At 37.9% G+C, this 17,728-nt stretch overlaps 1 protein-coding gene across 2 annotated transcripts; it reads right to left on the reverse strand.

Moving 5' to 3' along the window:
- Positions 1-681: 681 nt before the first annotated feature.
- C2CD2L (C2CD2 like) lies at positions 682-16,859 on the reverse strand. Of its 2 annotated transcripts, none has more exons than XM_072426009.1 (14): positions 16,417-16,859; positions 11,810-11,905; positions 9,948-10,067; positions 9,335-9,442; positions 8,622-8,732; positions 8,442-8,544; positions 7,235-7,355; positions 6,724-6,788; positions 6,497-6,624; positions 5,380-5,536; positions 5,042-5,140; positions 3,950-4,083; positions 3,084-3,348; positions 682-1,752 (listed from the first exon to the last, which is right to left on the reverse strand). In XM_072426009.1, exons 1-14 carry the CDS (start codon positions 16,657-16,659, stop codon positions 1,544-1,546), a joined length of 1,959 nt encoding a protein of 652 aa, XP_072282110.1. In that variant the 5' UTR covers positions 16,660-16,859; the 3' UTR covers positions 682-1,543. The 2 variants fall into 2 exon arrangements, with proteins under 2 accessions (XP_072282110.1, XP_072282109.1); XM_072426008.1 differs by having other exon boundaries at positions 3,950-4,104; positions 16,417-16,858.
- Between the last annotated feature and the right edge of the window lie 869 nt (positions 16,860-17,728).

Genomic DNA, 17,728 nt, shown 5'->3' on the forward strand with positions numbered 1-17,728 from the left:
GGTGGGGTTTGAGTTTACTTCCTCCTTTAAAAGGAGAGGACTTGACAATACCTGTAGTAGTCCAAGCAGATACACTGTCAGCTTGCAATGCGATGTGCTAATGTGTAGGTAGTCTATTTTTATTACCAGGAGAGAACTCTCCAAGTGTGGTGGATAAGGTGAAAGCTTTTTTAAATTATCTGTTATAAATGTCAATACACCAGACTCACCACCCAGGTTCTTGTGCCCTCAAATTGCAGTTAGAATCTTGGTTTATACTTGGATGAGACCTTGTGGCATGTCGTGGAACTGCATTTGTCTCTGTGCCCCCATATAAAGTTTCTTGCAGCATGTCAACAACTCATGGTGCAAACAATATTCCACTAAGGATAAGGATTAAGGAAAACTAATGACCCATTAGAACACACATATGTGGGTGTTTTTTTTCAGGTAAAGTAAGTCATTGAGTTTATATTAGGATCAATTATATTCAAGTAGATTTTTAGATACAATTTTTTAGCAGGGATTTCCTTAGACTTTAAATTATTTCAAAGGTTCTCCTGGGTAAACAGCTTGAGAAAGCCTTTACTGGAATAGAAATCTAAAACCTCTAATCAGAGTAAACAGTGTAACCAAAGAAAAAAAACATGGCAAATCATTCATACAAGAGAATATTTCTATTTAATTAGCAACCAATTTCACTTTGTCACTGTAAAAAGAAAAACAAAAAAGTTTTATTCATGCTATTGCTATTCATTAACAAAACACTTTAAACTTCCCAAGGATAACTTTACATAAATAAATTGCTGGCCAGAAATAAATATAGGGTAATAGTATACACTGTAAATAAAGTAATGGACCTTCTTTGTGCTGTACAATTGCAGCTCGGCTTGTAATGTTTACATGCGTTTGCGTTCAATCAGAGGAAAAGAAAAGAAAACTTTACTTTTATTTAGAAAAAATAAATATCTCCTGCATTTTTTCCTTTTAGCTGTCCAATTCAATCTACACCCAACTAGAATCTTTTAAAGTGCTAAAAATTAAAACATCCCTTGCAAAATAGCAAATGTGCTGCGTTCTGTAAACCAGCATTTGCAGGGATTTGGAAATCTTATGTCCGACTTGTATAATTGGCACCCTGCTTTCCCAACAGTCTCCACGTAACTTGATACATACTTTAATGCAGCCTTCGCAGTAGGCATTTATTGTTACTTCCTAGGTCCTCACATCTATAGGGATGCGGATTATTTGTGGCAATAATAAAATCAGACTCCATTCCCAGTCTCTCCAAAAAATAAGGAATTGGGTAAGGCAAACATTTTCTGAATAAAGAAAGGGAAGATTTTTGGTAAGTGTCCTAATATCATTGCCATATATATAGTTCACCTGAAGTGGATTGCTTTTCTTCTCAGGAAAATGCAATTTAACATAAGCTATATGCATTTATAAGGTATTATACATATATAGGCTGGATGGGTAAAGGTAATCACAGCGTGGCAGCTATGCAGTGACATGCAAAACTGGGACGGAGGTAGAATTGTTCTAAATCGCAACATCTATTCCTTCACTTTTCTCCACCCTGAGCACTCCCATTAACACCCGGTTTAGACTTTGTCTTTAGAGAAAAGTGCTTTAGCAGACGCCTGGGAAGACTGCCAATCTTCTTATGAGAGTTAGCAGCAGCATCAGACAAGTCGTCATGTGATTGGCTCAGACCCGCATTCTGATGATGCCGACTTAGTGGAAGCTTAGTGCCACTGCGGAGGAATCCAACTGCAAAACATGAAGAGAAAAGATTGAAATGATTGTGTGTTTAGAAGTAGTTCAAGCCTAACAAGTGAGAGAAAAATAAAAAGGGAACCAAGCTGGGCTTTGCTTCCTTATGTCTGAACCTTCAGAAAGGAAACATTGAGCTGCATCACGGTGCCTTAAATGACCTCAAACTGCAGATACACAGGGATGAAGCTGTAATACACAGGAGAGTAGGCACACACATTCTAACAACTGCACTGCTATATTTAGAAGGAAATCAAGATATAAAATGGGAACAGTTTTCAGGGCACTGCTTCTGCACAATAAACATTTCTAGAAGCTATTTTGTTGAAGCTTTTTTTTTTTTTAAAGACAGGACCCTGTCTTTGGGTGACACATGCATGTTCTGAAAGAAAATAGGAAAGATACAGAAAAAAATCCAGCATCCGTCTGTCTCTTAGCATTGCCATGGCAGAAATCAGCTACTAAAGCCAACCTAAGCACCAAAATGGTCTTCATTAAAATTACAGTGGATGCAGTGCCAGCATTATATTTACCATTACCATAGGTGGATTGGTTAATATTTAGGGAAAATGGTGCAGAGTACAGCAGGAAAAAACACACACATCGAGCAAATGAAAGGGTACAATAATAAAAATTCTAAAACCGGGTCAGACCCATTGACCTTTAGATGTAAGCACTGGCCTGTGTTTTCACCATGGTTAAGCTTATTTTTAGTCTTCCCTACATTCCAGGTCTGATTAATGTTTGCAATATATTTTTATCTCTACAAGATTTTCTGGAGTCAGGATATTATTAGAAACTTTTTGCAATCAATATAAATATGCAGTTTATAAACCATTAACCCTGGAAACACAGTAATTTGAAAATGAATTGCAGCTAATACTCTAGATCAAACTTTCCCAACCTTTTTAACATGGGGGAGCCCTTGATAAAAAAAATTTTAGATCCTGGGAACCCCGAGCTATAACTACTACTATATCTACAGCTCACAGTATATTGGCGAGGTGGCCAGTGGGAGGACCCCTACAGAAAGCCAAAAAGGTAATTGGTGTCACTTAAACTGACCTGAGCAGCACAAATGGCTCACTGTTCAAGGAACCCCTAGCAACCTCTGGAGGAAGCCTAGGTTGAGAAACACAGATTTAGATGGTGGACCTCAGTTTGAAGTAACTCCAGTACACACCTTTATGTACATATAAGTGTATCTAAATCCACATAACTATGCCCCCTATAAAAAATATTAGTTAAGCCCTTCCTACAGTGGACTTAGCTGACAATCTCTACTCAGCTGGGGTGTCTTTTATTTTATTTCTTTTCAGGTTATTCACCCTTGTGATCCTTAAGGCTTCGTGTTTCCAAGGCCCGAATTGATCCTGTTTCAGAATCTACATCATCTAGTGATGGCCAGCCAGAAATATCCGATTTTGTGGTGTCACATGTATCCCGGCTCATAGAAAGTGCCATCTCTGAAAGAAAATCTGTAGAAGCTCCAATTAATGAGTCTTGAACAACGTTGGAAGGACTCCGTAATGAGGCGTCCATTGAGGCTGCATATCCAAGTGAAAGAGCCATTTCATCTTCTCCAAGAGGAACCTGCAGTAAAAGGGGAATCAAAATTATAGTCCAGATACTCTATATATCAAGAATAGTTTGGAAATAAAATATTGTGGGGGATTAGCATCAAACACACTCACTGCAGAGAGGTATTTTCAATTTCAGAGAGCTCTGCCATTTTTTTTCAGTAAAACATCAATGTAAACAAGCAATCTTCCAGGGTTTTTCCCTCACGGGGATCAGGGTCATTGCAGCATGAAAAAACACAAATTTATCCTGGCCCTGTTGCTGTTGGACCCACAGACCTTAACTTTGGGGGACCTCCTGGCCACTCCTAGCATACAGACTGCACACCTGGCCTCAGGCCCCAACTCCCCCCTAGAATGATTGGTTTCCTTTTATTATCAATCATGGGGTTCCAAGCTATCCTCAATTTCCATCCTGATGGAGTGCCTATCTGCAGCAGCACATTTATTCATATATATATATATATATATATATATACATACACACACACACACACACACACACACACCACTAACATCTGTTTCCGCTATAAAACATGTAAATCCTAACCTACCTAGCTACTTTTATAGAAGTAAACTGTGATCAAAGAATGAATAGAAAAAATTATATTTACCTTTGACACCCCTGAAATGATTAAGGTGCTACGTTTGGTGGGTGTCCTCTTGGATGGCTTGTTTGTTGGCTCAGTCAGTTGCCTAATTGCAGTTTCTGCCACTGGATCCAGTTTGATGGAGACTGGAGATCCCTCTAGTAAAGTATTGAAACTATCTGTTGGTCATAAAGACACATTTTTATTTTCTGTATATGGCCTAGATCCCTAAACTAGGAAGAAATAACTATTATATTATTTGCTCAACTTTAAATCTTTTCTGGCTGGTCTGTTGGTCCTGGCTGTTACCACTATTGCTGTAAACAATGTACCAACCTATATACTTGTGACTCCAGTGACCTGTTAGTGGTGCAGTGGTATTACTTGCTGCCCTGCAGGCCAGCGGAACAAGCAATGTTGCCTAAACAGAAGCCTATTTTACAGGCACAAAAATTCAAATGTAAACTCCAAAACCTTATCACATGCGTTGAGGTTCCTGAAATGTTTACATGCTTTTAATCAGGGTTCACAAAATAGACATACATCCTTTTCTGCGGTACTACTTTCCACCACTACATATCCCCCATCCTATTGTGTGTGAAATTCCCCCACCTACTAGATTGTAAGCTCTTCGGTGCAGAGTCCTCTCCTCCTGTATCACTGTCTGTATTAGTCTGTCATTTGCAATCCTTATTTAATGTACAGCACAGCGTAATATGTTGGTGCTATATAAATCATGTTTATTAATAATAATAGTAATAATAATAATAGTCCCAGAGTAGGTACTTGGTATATTTCATAGGATAATGGATATGATAAAGATTGAGGTAGTTCTTGTAGTCTGACCAATGTTCATGTTTCTATTGCAGAAGCAAATGGTATGCTTCTTTAAAAAAAAAAGAAGAACCTTTTAAAGAAAAAAACCTTTTTATTGCACTTTAGGTACAGAGTAGAATAGAACCTAAATCTAGGTTCTGAAATTTGTAGCTTTGACCAGTTCTGTGTTACTTTTACAAAAAATCAGATTGGTTTTCTTTAAGTGATCCTAATATGTCCCATGAGAAGACTGTTTCTAAGAAAGCCAAACATTCTTATCACAAATAGTCAGCAAGTTACCACTTCCACTTGTAAAGGAGCCAGAAGAGCAGGTATGAGGCAGCACAATTGATGTATTCTCAGATACTTCTACTTTAGTTGGTGACCTGACAGCAGAATCTGCAAATCAAACAATATTGGAAAGTTAGGTGATGGACGTGCTATAGTTGTCTCAGATGGCTCAAGATGAAGTCAGCTCCTCAATTCAGTCAATGTGAAAAGTAGAAAACTGATGCAAATTTGATTATAACCAACATCATAACTTCATCAAGCCATCAACTAGGTATTAAAATATCATTCCAGACAAAGATTGAGGATCATTCAGGCAACAGCAAAGAAAAAAAACCCAAAAAACATACCCATCTTTCCATCAAATTTAGGTCGGGATTGAATAGTGGTTACAGTAGTTATTAGGGTACCATCTGGCATAACAGTGCGATCCATCTCCACCTTCTTTGTAGGTGTAATGCTCAGTCTTTTAGTTGGTGTTCCCGCAGCAGAATAAATAAGGTTAACCTACAGTATATGGAAGTGTAAATGATGTTCAAAACTGAAAGCCAGCTAAAATCTACACAAATCATTGTATAATATTACAACACAAAGTACAAAGTGCAACAGTGCAAAGTCTTTTAAATCATTTAAAGGGTTCACTACAAATAGGACACACAAAAATGTGTTTAGTTTGCTTGCAAAGACCATTCCTATTTTACAAAGTCTACAATTTCTGACAATATTAATACTTAAATAATATTTGGCTGCAATTTGAGGCAGTTATATGTTTCAGTTAAGCAGAAGTTAATGTTGAGCTTTCTTCCTTTTTTGTATTTGTATGTAATTATTATATTGTTTTCAATTTAGGCCCTTTGCACACTTGTGGTTGCAAATCACACAGTTAGTTGCTCCCAGATGCACAGCAAACTACTGCAATGCATCCAGGAGCAGCAAACCATAGAACAGGTTAATTTGTTTGCATGCATTGCATTTATGGTGTAACCACATAGAAGCAACATGCTTCCAGCTACTGTGCCGCAACACAACGGTGTAAAAGCTCATATCCTTTCGGGACAAGAAATACATTTTTCTATAATTGTTGAAATTTCCCTCTTGTTTCTTTGTAAAACGCAGGATCAAACATCCCGGATTGTGCGGTGATCAGTAGTTTTTATATTTTCCCAGGGATACATTTAGGTTTCCAATAGGTCTATAAACTGAAGCCAATCTTTATGCATTTTAGGTAGACAATTCCAAACCATATATTCTATTCTGTGCAAGAAGAGTCCAAAACCAACCTGCAAAACACTGCAACCTTGCCCATGAGAGGGCATTTGAACTGACACAGCCTCTTCCCACCAAGATGTGAGGGCTAGGCAGAACACAGTCCCGATGTACAAAGGCAGTGTATGCTCTTCTGCATCCAGTTCCCATGTGTACAGAGACATATATATGTTACACTGTGTAGTGTTAAACATTCCTCACCTCCACGGAGATGGCTTGCATTGTGGTTTTAGGCAACACTGGACTTGGAGTCAGAGGGTATACATGCCTTCGACTCATTTCTCTACTCGGTGAGCTCAGAGCCACTAAGGTGCACCCCAAAAGGACACCTGCCCGGAGAAAGGGTAGCATAGATATTTGAATGGAAGCAGAAGCACATTTTACTCAAGAAGAACATTTAACAGCCCATCATTCAAATTAATACTTACTGTCCGAACTCTGGGACAGCTGCCATACCTTCAAGGTAAGCTCCTTACTCTGAAGGGAAAGGTCACTGTACAAGAAAAACACAGGTATTGCCAGCTCCTTAAAACCAAGAGAACATCTCTCACAGAGCACAAATGTTCAATGCATCAAAAATGTTCAAGTATTGAACCCTAAAAAACACTTTGAATAGCTTTAGAGAAGCACAGAATATAGGTTTGGTATTAAGGCTTTAAAGTAAAGATAATGGAGACTGTTGATCCAGGGAACATCCGATTGCCTCATGGAATCAGGAAGGAATTTTTTCCCCTGTTAAAGCAAATTGTACCAGGGTTTTTTTTTTGCCTTCCTCTGGATCAAGTATGTCTATAGGGTTTTATATCTGGGATATGTTTATTTCTTTAATGGTTGAGCTTGATAGACATGTCTTTTTTCAACCTGACCTACTATGTAACTATGTAAGACTATGTTCTACTGAACACGGACACATTACCCCTTCCCATTACACCTGCTCACAAGGTTATCTCTTCACTCCATGAGACACTGCAGACCTCCCCTTTGTTCTGCAATCTGACTGCTCGGGTCTGTTTCCTTTGGAAGGGATTGTCTAACTCAGCTTCACACATCAACTGAACATCTGAAAGAAGAATATAATACACAGGATGGAAGATGAAGAAGCATTATTACAAATGGAGCGTGCAATAAGGTGAGATAACTCATATTCAAAATGTAAGGAAAATATAGACTTGTCTACAGTACTTTACCACCCAAGTTTTCCAATATATGTAACTGAAGTAGGGACAAGCTCAATTAAACCAGAGAGGTTTTTAAAGTGAAATGCTAACATTCAATACACTATACAGCAATGATCCATTGCAGCATTATTGCTGATCATCACTCTCTATACAGGCTGCTTCTATGATCAGAGTACTTTATATATGAAAAAAGTGACAGTCTGCACTTTGGTCTCACTTTTGGAATGAGGTGATATGGCTGCATGTGCATACTGTAGTTATAATCTAGGTAAGAACAAAATACAACACTGCACACTCCCATACATGGGTGTAAGCCAACATAATATGGCTATTAATGGATATGTAACCTGTCCAAAAAAAAAAAGTCACCTCTTGTGAATTGGGAGGAAAGGAAATGTGCAGCACAATCAAGAGCCCCTATCAATAGAACCACCTATCTGAGTGATTAGCTGCTAATGATCTATATCATTAGCTTTGTATGTGATTACTTTGAGGGTTATGCGTTACCCATATGCCATGTTAGCAGGGGTATGATTATAAACTGTGATTCACATAACCAAATTTAACATTCTGCTATGTACAAATCAGTTTTACAATATAAAGTTATTAGTATAGTATTGTGATTAATGCAATACCTGCTATTATAGTGATTGGTACCCCTTATCACAATTCCAATGACTATGCCCAATATCTCTGCTCAGGGAAACACTGTTAAAGTGCCAAATAACTTTTTCTGGAAGCAGTTTGCATCTATTGCTGTCAGCTTCAGTAGATAATACAACCAAGTTCTAATTTTTCCAAGACAAAAAAATTTAAAATCCCCAGAACAAAAAAAAATTATTATTATGGAAAACACATTTAGGTGAAAATGCTAGTAGCATGCAGCAAATCTTCTAATTGGTAGATTGTTTGATTAGCTTCACTTTATTGCCATGACCTATAGTACAGTATAATAAAACAAACCTTACCTGTATCAAACAGCATTACATTGTGCAGACGCAAATGCTGAATGATTAGTCTGAAAGGATCCGCTTTCGTGGAAGGTTCTATCAGCAGCTTGTCACAAATACCCTGGAGATGAAAACATTTTTTTATAACAAAACAGAAGAAAAAAAAAAGAAAAATAGGACATCAGAAAAGAAACTCACCGTATCACCATTATTAGCGTTTAGGGTGAACAGCATGGCAGGTTCTGCTGAGCATAGAGTATTCACCATCAGATCTTTTAATGTGCAAAGATCTGCATTTCGCTCTGTGTCCTGTGTATGAAAAGGAGGCATTCTAAGTCACATCTGCAGTAGATTGTTAATGGATTTTCAATCAACTTAAAGGCTAAAATATTTTAAAAGTATATTACAAAACGGTACATTTTTTATTAGGAAATGTATAATTCAATATTGAAGAAATGTTGTTTTTATCTGTCCTTCTCAGTGAACATATTGAAGTTTGATTTACTAAGGCCATGTTCAAAGGTTGTGGTTGATTGATTTTATTACACTCCTAAACCATATTCTTGGGCGAGATACTATATGTAGTGTATTACCCACAGCAGCCCAAAGAAAATTAAGGGGGGGCAGTGAGGGGTTCAGCACCAACCACTGTAAATTGTGTAAATGGTTCTTTAAGAATCACAGAGGAATGCATGTTCTGATGCCTAAACTGTGTTTCATTTGCAGTTGACCAAGTTAATATGTCTGCATGAAAATAAAGACAGGTCATCCTGTTCAGAAATTTAAAATGAGGAGGAAAAGGCTGCTACAGCATATTTTTAATACTCACTCGTCATTATTTAAAGTGGTTCTTATGGCTACACTAATCATAAATTAGGATACACACAACTGAACTGTTTTATCTTGCTTACCTGATGTGAACGGCTTGGTGTAATTTCAAGCAACATATCAGGTCGATCTTTGAAACTCCAAGACACCAGCAGTCCTTCCTGTACCATTTCCTGTAGTTTAACTTCTACCTGGACAAAAAATAAAATGAATTGTTACATTTCTGGTTTTTCCTTGGTTAGCATTCAAATCACTTTGGTAATAAAACATTGATAAAAGCCACACACATCATTATTGGAAAAAGAAAAAAAAAGGAAAAGTACTAAAGCCTTCAATCAGAAGAAGAATCGTCTCTGCCAACGCGTGCCATGGTTTGCATTTAACAGCGCTGCATATTATATTGGCGCTACATACAGTAAATCCTGTTTATTAATAAGTGATTAGAGGACAGCAAGAATAAGATAGGGGGAGGCAGATTGAGGGTTTTTACCCGCCCAGCACTACAGCTACCACTAAATACAGGGCAAGTAATGTATTAAATCAGATAATCTGTTATCTATTATAACAAAATACACAGAAGAGGCTAATCAGTTCCCAGGAACAAAGCACAAGTTATCAGTACATAGTCATCAACATGATTTCTAATGTCATCTTTCAAAATAAATTATTAATAAGATGTATTCCATTATAGCTTACCTTTGCCTGTTGTATAGTTAGGGATACCTGGTACGTCTCACAGGATACAGCAGCAAGAGACTCTTGGGTGACCAAGACTGGAAATTTGACAGTGTCTGCGGAAACACTGCAGAGAAACACCTGGAAGAGAAATACATTTTGATATGAAGTCCTAAACTAAGATTAATATATATTATATATATATATATATATATATATATATATATACACACACACACACACACACACGTACATACATACATACACATACACACCTGAGAACACAGAAATTACTCATTGAACAAGGAACCCCTAAAAACCTCTCTGGTTGTGATAGACTGTTTTAAACTGATTCTTTGGTTTCAGTTGATTTTTACCAAACTTAAACAAATTACACACAGATTTCCCCAGTTTTTAATACTCCAAATATTCACTCAAAAATATATAAAAACAAATAATTAATTTTTAATGGGTTCCTGCTGGGTAAACCCGAATGTTAAACTTGTCATTGCGTATTTTCAGCTTTTTTCACTCTTTGGTGCAGTCATGGACCCTGATTTACCAACAGAGTGCAGATTTTTTTTATTCCAAAATGATTTTTTACTTATTATAAACTAAACCCCAGTCTTACCCTCAACCTTGCACAAGCTCCTCTTTCTGTAAATGAATTACCATCATAGAGAATTAGCATCCCATGTGCATGTGCAGTGTTGAACCCAGTAAGGTTTTTAAGCTGGGTGGGAAGAAATTGTAGACGGGTGGTGGTTGTTGTATTGTGATGTGCCGGGTGGTGCGCCTAGCTAAAAAGGACTGGGGAGAACACTGCATAACAGTATTGTCTGGAACAGTTTAAATGCAACCACAGACTTCCTAAGAACACCTTCTTCAACACTCTGATCTTCCCATCAAGGTTTTTTGATATTTGCAACTCCTCCCAAGAGCCAGGCCACTGCTTACATCAGAGCTAATAGCTCTCATGAAGAGTACTGAGGAATGGTGCTGTAATATGTTTCAGAAGTTACGTACGGCATCCTGCTCCAGTCTCTTTCACTAGCCTTGTTCAGGTAAGAGAAGTAAAATGACCCATATCCTACATGATGGGCACCCAGCATCATCTAGACTAGTCCACCCTTTTCAATAATTGGATGTCAGTTCTTTCAATCAAGTACATTCAGCATAACATAAGTACATAAAAAAAAAAAAAAAAAAAAAAAGAATCTTCTCTTCTCTGGAGGCTATATGTAGCACCTTACTCTTCCCTTCCACCACCCAAGATCTGACAGCATGTAGTGGCTTAGTAATGCTTTCAATGATTGAAAATCTGGTATGTAATGCAATGTATTGATTTAGTAATTTAATTAGCATTTATATTATTGGAAACCAGGGGGAGGCAAATATTTAAATATTGCAACTTCAACTTTCAAAAATCAAACTCAATTGTAAATAATACCCAATCATGTGCTACAAGATGTTTGCACACGGCTAGGATCTGCATAACTTCAACCCTTTCATAAAGCAAAGTAAATGTTCTTTTTGCAATCTGAATTTGTTATTTGGCTTTGTAAATGAGGAGTTGTGCTGACTACAATCATTCAATTATAGCACAAATTTTCTAATTTTCTTTCTATTTTCCATGCACGTGACATTAGTTAGATTAGTTTTCTTTTTTTACAAAGTACATTTTAGCTTTGTTTCCCCAACTTCACCAAGAAAACATGCTTCATCTTCTTTATTAAATCAACCGCATTGTGCCATTTTCTCTTAATTAATCTATGTTCCATGCAACCTAAATCAAGCAATTTTTTAAGAAACCAGAAACGAAAGAACATTTTTACATTTTGTCAGCACTAATAATTGACGTTATATGCTAGCAATGCTCTCACCGTGCAGTTGTCGGAATGCTTGGTACAAGTAATGTCACCGATATGCACATTGTGCTGAAGTGAAGAATTTTCTTCAAATTGCATCTTTAGGGAGCTCTGTGTAAGAAATAAAATGTATTAATATTTACCATTAAAGAGATACACATTACATATTGCCTAAGCATTGCTTTGTGTTTAATTTGAATGTATTATTTCTAGCAGAAAAAAGAATGTACATATCAAATAACAGGGGAATAAAAATAGTGAATGCATTAACTGACCATCTTCAATTGTAACTAAATAATGTGACTCAGCCATTAGCATTGTCTTCTCACAACACTAAGCTATCAGGCCCCGTATTTATTTTTGGAATATTCTGAAATGCGATAACATTTTTTTATTGTGCTAATATTTATATAGATTTCCTTTTATATAGGTAAAGGTAAAAGAACCCTGGACCAAGAAGTTTAGCCTCTGGGCTAACTGAGATTATTGGTTAAAAAAGGAGGAATTTATTTTTAGAAAAACAGCAGAAGCACTCAAAAATTAGATTAAGGTAAATATGATAAATAACGCCAGTGTTTATATAGCGCTGACATATTAAACAGCACTGTACAAAGTCCATAGTCATGTCACTAGCTGTCTTTCAAAGGGGCTCACATTGTAATATCCCTACCATAGTCATATGTCATTTATACAGTCCAAGGACAATTTAGGGGAAAAGCCAAATTATTCTAACTGCATGTTTTTGGAATGTGGGAGGAAACCCACACAAACACAGGGAGATCATACAAATGTCATGGAGACATTGCCCTGACTGAGAACCAAAACCTAGTGCTGCAAAGTGCTAACTTCTGAGCCACCATGCCACCCACAACAGACATGGGGTATACACCTTAAAAACTACAAACCTCAGATCCTAATTAGGGTGAATGTTTTTATAGAAAGGTAATCCATACCAAACCCTGATCAAGTAGAAAAATAAATATTAGTTTTAAGGCTATAAATTCACCTTATTTAAATGTAAAATGTGTAGAAATGTACATGTTCAAATAAAAGTCTGCTAATTCCATATTACAACAGATCATTTCCACATATAAGTCTCTGAAAATATACTTCAAATTAACTGGAGGACTGGAGTTAACATTACTACTACTGTTACAAAAATTCCCAATGTATCATAGCCTGCGCAATAAGATCATGCTTAAAAAATGATAATTTAATTTAAAATGATAACTGTTCCTCAGGAAAACATATGTAAATCTAAACAAATTTTACATACATAGATGTTTGTTACATGAAAATTACATTTGTGTACAGTAGATATAAGCTAATATTTATATGCTAAGACTTTACAAATAACCTTTTTAGAGATTAACAAAAAAAACATAATTATTGGCCTATCATGGCAACAGTTTTTTGATAACTGAAAGTTGATATTATTTCCACCACTGGTGGGTGCAGCATAAGAAAGTGACAATATGGGGGAACCATCAGTTTTCTAGCAGTCATAATGCTATGAGGTCCAAATCATTCTCAGGTCACTGATCATCAACACATTAGCAGATTAGAAAAGGACTGGCTACAATGCTTATCCTGGATCAACAACTTCAAATACTGTACTATGTGGAAAAAAGAAAAATCTATTGAACCAAAACCTGTTGAGCAACAGAAAAGCTGATGATCATACTACTTAACAGACTAGCATGATAATTTTATAGATGAGAGCTTTCTTGTCTTTCTTACAGTATATACTTGAGTACTATACCAATGTTTATAGGACCTGAAAATGCCATTAGAACAAGAATCCCAGTTTATACTTGGGTCACACTACTAGATGGCACTGTGTTCTCATGTAAAGCAGTGGTTGCCGACCTTTTCGGACCACTAAACTTACGGGCTCTGGACCGTGCATGCGCGGGGAGCCATGTGTCACTCAAAAGGGAAGAAACTTCAGCCAGAGTGACGTCATGATGCCAGAACCCCCCCAACTTTCCAGATCTGAGCCTGCAATGGGAGAGTGGGCAGGTTGTGTCCAGAGACGCAACCGGCCCACCATGCAATCCGTACGCGAGACATGGTTTGCCGCTCCAGCTGGTGCACCCCCCAGCGGGGACCTTCTCCTTACCCCGCTGTGGGGTGCACCGGCCAATATGGCAGACCAGGACCACTGATATAAAGTATGCATATAGCAAACTCATGCGGTCTAAGACATTATTACAGTTTGTTACCCACTTTACATGAGGACACAGTGCCATCTACTGTAGACCAACAATGCAGAAGATCATTTAGGTGTAAGTAGTGATCCTTTATAACCAACTCAAAAGTACAAAATACTTTTACCTCTAAGAAAAAAAAAAAAAAAAAAAAGTCAAAGGATAAACAGACTGAGCATGTTTCATTTACCCCCCTTCTAAATAAAGGTTTTAAAAATGACACACTACTGATGTATTTATTTACATTCATTTTAATGGCATTTGTAGACTGTTGATTTCTGTTATGAATATTTGCAGCGATGTCTGCTTTTCATGTCCCAGGTTTATACTCAAATCTATGTCGTTTTCTTATTTTATTTCAGGTAAAAGTAGGTACCACAGCACCTATACTTGGATCTGGTTTAACAAAAAATAGTGAAAGGTAAAAAAAAAAAAAAATGGAATTCTGTGACAGATAGAATGGCCAGGCTTGTTCAAAATGATAAACGTCTACAACTGACCAAATATCATTGTTTAAATACCACATATAGAGCATGAATCTATCTTGCTTTATCCCAGTGGTTGAGCCTGAAGTTGGTTTATTTTGTGAAGTTTTTCTGGGTGCACATTAGGCATTAGAATAACAATTGACCACAAAGTGCCACACTGTACGGACCATGATTACACCTACAAAAGCAGCGTGTATCTAGGCAGATTCTGCAAGAATAGCACTAAAATCATTTATAGCTTTAAGAAATGCATGGAAGCCAGTTTGCACTTCCTTGAGTTCTCAGTTTTTTTTATAACCCAAAATGATATGCCCAAATTAGCATGAAGAATGTGACTAATGCCTCCAAGCTGAGAACCCTGATGTCGGGTGGGATGAGTCCGGCAATGAGGAGCCAAGTTGTTGATGTACAACTGATTAGGCTTTGTTGGCACAAGAAATATGAGCACATTCTCCCACAAGCTATGTAAAACACCTGTCATTACCATAGTCAAAGCAGGCGTTTTGAAAACACAGAGGAAGCCAAATAGACAATTCATTTGTTTAAAAAAATCAGGTGAATCAGATGAGGTGAATAAACAGCTGATAAAATTATACGCAAACTTATCTATAAATAACTATATAAAAAACATTATTATAGCAGTAAAAAAACTACAAGCAATCTTTGTCCTTTTGAAAACGCGTGACACCTGGACTCACCCTCAGTATACAGGCTGCCCCCCTCCATATCTTCTAATGGAGGGAAATGTTCTGCAGAGAAGTGGTACAATACTGTCCATGTCCCAATTTGTAATATTACTCATGTCTGATAACACTGAATCCATGTTTGAAAACAAAACTACTCACAAGACATTCCTGAGACATTTCCGAGAAGCCTTCAGGAAAGCCCCTCCACATGACTTAATAATACCCGGCACTACCAACATGTCCGTATAATACAGAGCTGCGATAAAAATCTGATTCTATCCATGTACTGGGAAGCCCATCACATGATGCTGCAAATCTCCAAGTCTGAGGGCCCATCCACACTGACTATAAATCATGAAAATTATATATATATATATATATATATATATACACACACACATCCATCCATCCATCCATCCATACATACTCACACACACCTTTAGCCAACTATTGTTTTTTGGGTAGTTTTATTTGTGAATACAGTATATAGGGGCTAAAGTTATTTATTGTTGTCCAGTGACTGACATAGCCGCCATTGGTCCCCAATGCAGAACTGACTTGGTGTCCCTGTTGGCTGAGGGTCTGGGGCCATTGCACTTCCCTATGCCCACCCCTGTTGCTGTCTCTCCAAGGAAAGGAAATTTACCCGATTTATCTTGGTGAAACGGACATAAAATCCAAAATCATTTAATTGTCTCTGGAAACTACTTCCTGCTATGTCTCCGAGACTAAGAAATTACACACAAACAAAGCTGTGGATTAAACCAGTCCCTACTATAGTTTTGGATTTCGGTGCCCCTAACAGCACACTTCTTATAAAAATTAAAGGTAATTAGGTAAACTCTTACAAAAAAAAAAAAAAATATATATATATATATATATATATATATATATATATATATATATATACACACACACACATACACACACACACCTTTTTCTTTCCCATATACGCTAATTCTTTCCTTATGTTAGTTGGTGGTGGTGACATCCATGTACATTCTGCCAGGATCCCAGTGATACCTCCCTAAGACTCATGTGGCACAATTTCTTCCACAATTCTATTTATTTCTGCTTTTGTAATGGATGGGGTTGATAAGCAGATCTTCCATTTTCATGCAATAATACCAATGCAATCCCTGGTCTTCCAGCCTCCCCTTCATTCAGATAAATTCTAATCCTACATATGAATAATCCCAAGTGTCAGTGCTATCAGGATGGGTACAGGGGGCACTTACTTGGCTTCTCTGGGACTCCACATTGAGGGCCTGGGCCCAGGCTGAGCACCAGATATCTCCTGCAGAAGGAAACCGGCAAAGTGCAGCCAGAAGAGCCCGGGCACCGACTGCTGCAGGACCGGACCTCCGACCCATCTGCAGCAACCAGGCCAGCACTGTCAGCACTGACAAGGCAAAGATCATCAGCTGTGTGACAAATCCCAGTGTCACCCCATGGGGGTCCGGGGGCTGATCGCTGTCCATGCCTCAGCTATGATTGCAGGAGATCGGCTATACACATCGGTCCGCCTGCACCTGTCTGCTGCCTGGATCTGCTCACATGTGTTCCATATTGACGTCCTCACACAACCCTCCCACCCTGTGATGGAAGGAGACCCAGTGTGATCACAGATCTGGATTTATTCTACATGTGTGACTGTGCCTGCAATTGGTTGGATGTCAGCAGTATACACACCATCCTCATCTATAAGGGGCAGAGATGATGGGGACTTTGTGTGGTAGAAGGTCTTTTGTTAGGCTTCATTCACACTGCTGCATTATGGGTAGTGTTAATGTCCAGACTCTGAATGTAAACAGCAACACTACCTGAACATCCAGGATTTGATTTATCATCTAAAAAGACAGAATAACCCTGATATTTACTGAAAATGTATTCAGCCTTTCACAGCACGTTGCTGCTCCCTGTCCATGACCTCAACAATGGGGTCAACTGATGTGTACACCGACCACCTGCAGGCAGCTGTGGGCCTGTTGTTAGGGTACAGAGCGGGCAGAGTTTCCATTATCTGATAGGAACTGCTGTGCACCCTAACAGCTGGAAACATTGTTTGTGTTTGGTTTAAATCTGTCCAGGATCCATTTTTCCCAGGTTTAGTGGTGGTTCAGAATTTGCCACATCCTGGACAAATCTGAGCATTATTACTTATGGATAACAAATAGTAAATCCCGTGTTGTACCATAATGTGTGGTAATGTATGATTAGTGGTGCTGTGTATTTAGAATGCAAGCCCAAGGAACTGCTATAGTCTGGTACATCACACCCAGGCTGTAGCGCAGTACAACTCACATGTTGTCTTTCATTAGATGTTGTGGTTGTTATTGCGCACATTGTTTTGTTATTTTATATGAATGAGTAAACTTAGGGCAGTAATATAAAAATAATAGCACAGCCTGAACTCCCTTCCCCACTTCTTTCTCCTTTCCTCTGGAATACAAAGTGCCATTCCTATGGCCTCATGTACAATACAGGACCAGCAGCCATGTTCTATTCTGATCACATGACCGTCAGCACTGATGTTGGCAAAAGGGGCGG

The sequence above is a fragment of the Pyxicephalus adspersus genome, chromosome 11 (assembly GCF_032062135.1).
Source record: "Pyxicephalus adspersus chromosome 11, UCB_Pads_2.0, whole genome shotgun sequence".
NCBI lineage: Eukaryota > Metazoa > Chordata > Amphibia > Anura > Pyxicephalidae > Pyxicephalus > Pyxicephalus adspersus.

Bases quoted from the DNA above. Each gene is read 5' to 3' on its own strand.
- C2CD2L (XM_072426008.1), bottom strand. From the start codon at position 16,659: ATGGACAGCGATCAGCCCCCGGACCCCCATGGGGTGACACTGGGATTT. The intron at 8,545-8,621 runs GTGAGTTTCTTT...TTTCATCTCCAG, and splicing joins ACGCTAATAATGGTGATACG to GGTATTTGTGACAAGCTGCT. The intron at 6,789-7,234 runs GTGAGCAGGTGT...TTTCTTGTACAG, and splicing joins TGGAGTGAAGAGATAACCTT to TGACCTTTCCCTTCAGAGTA.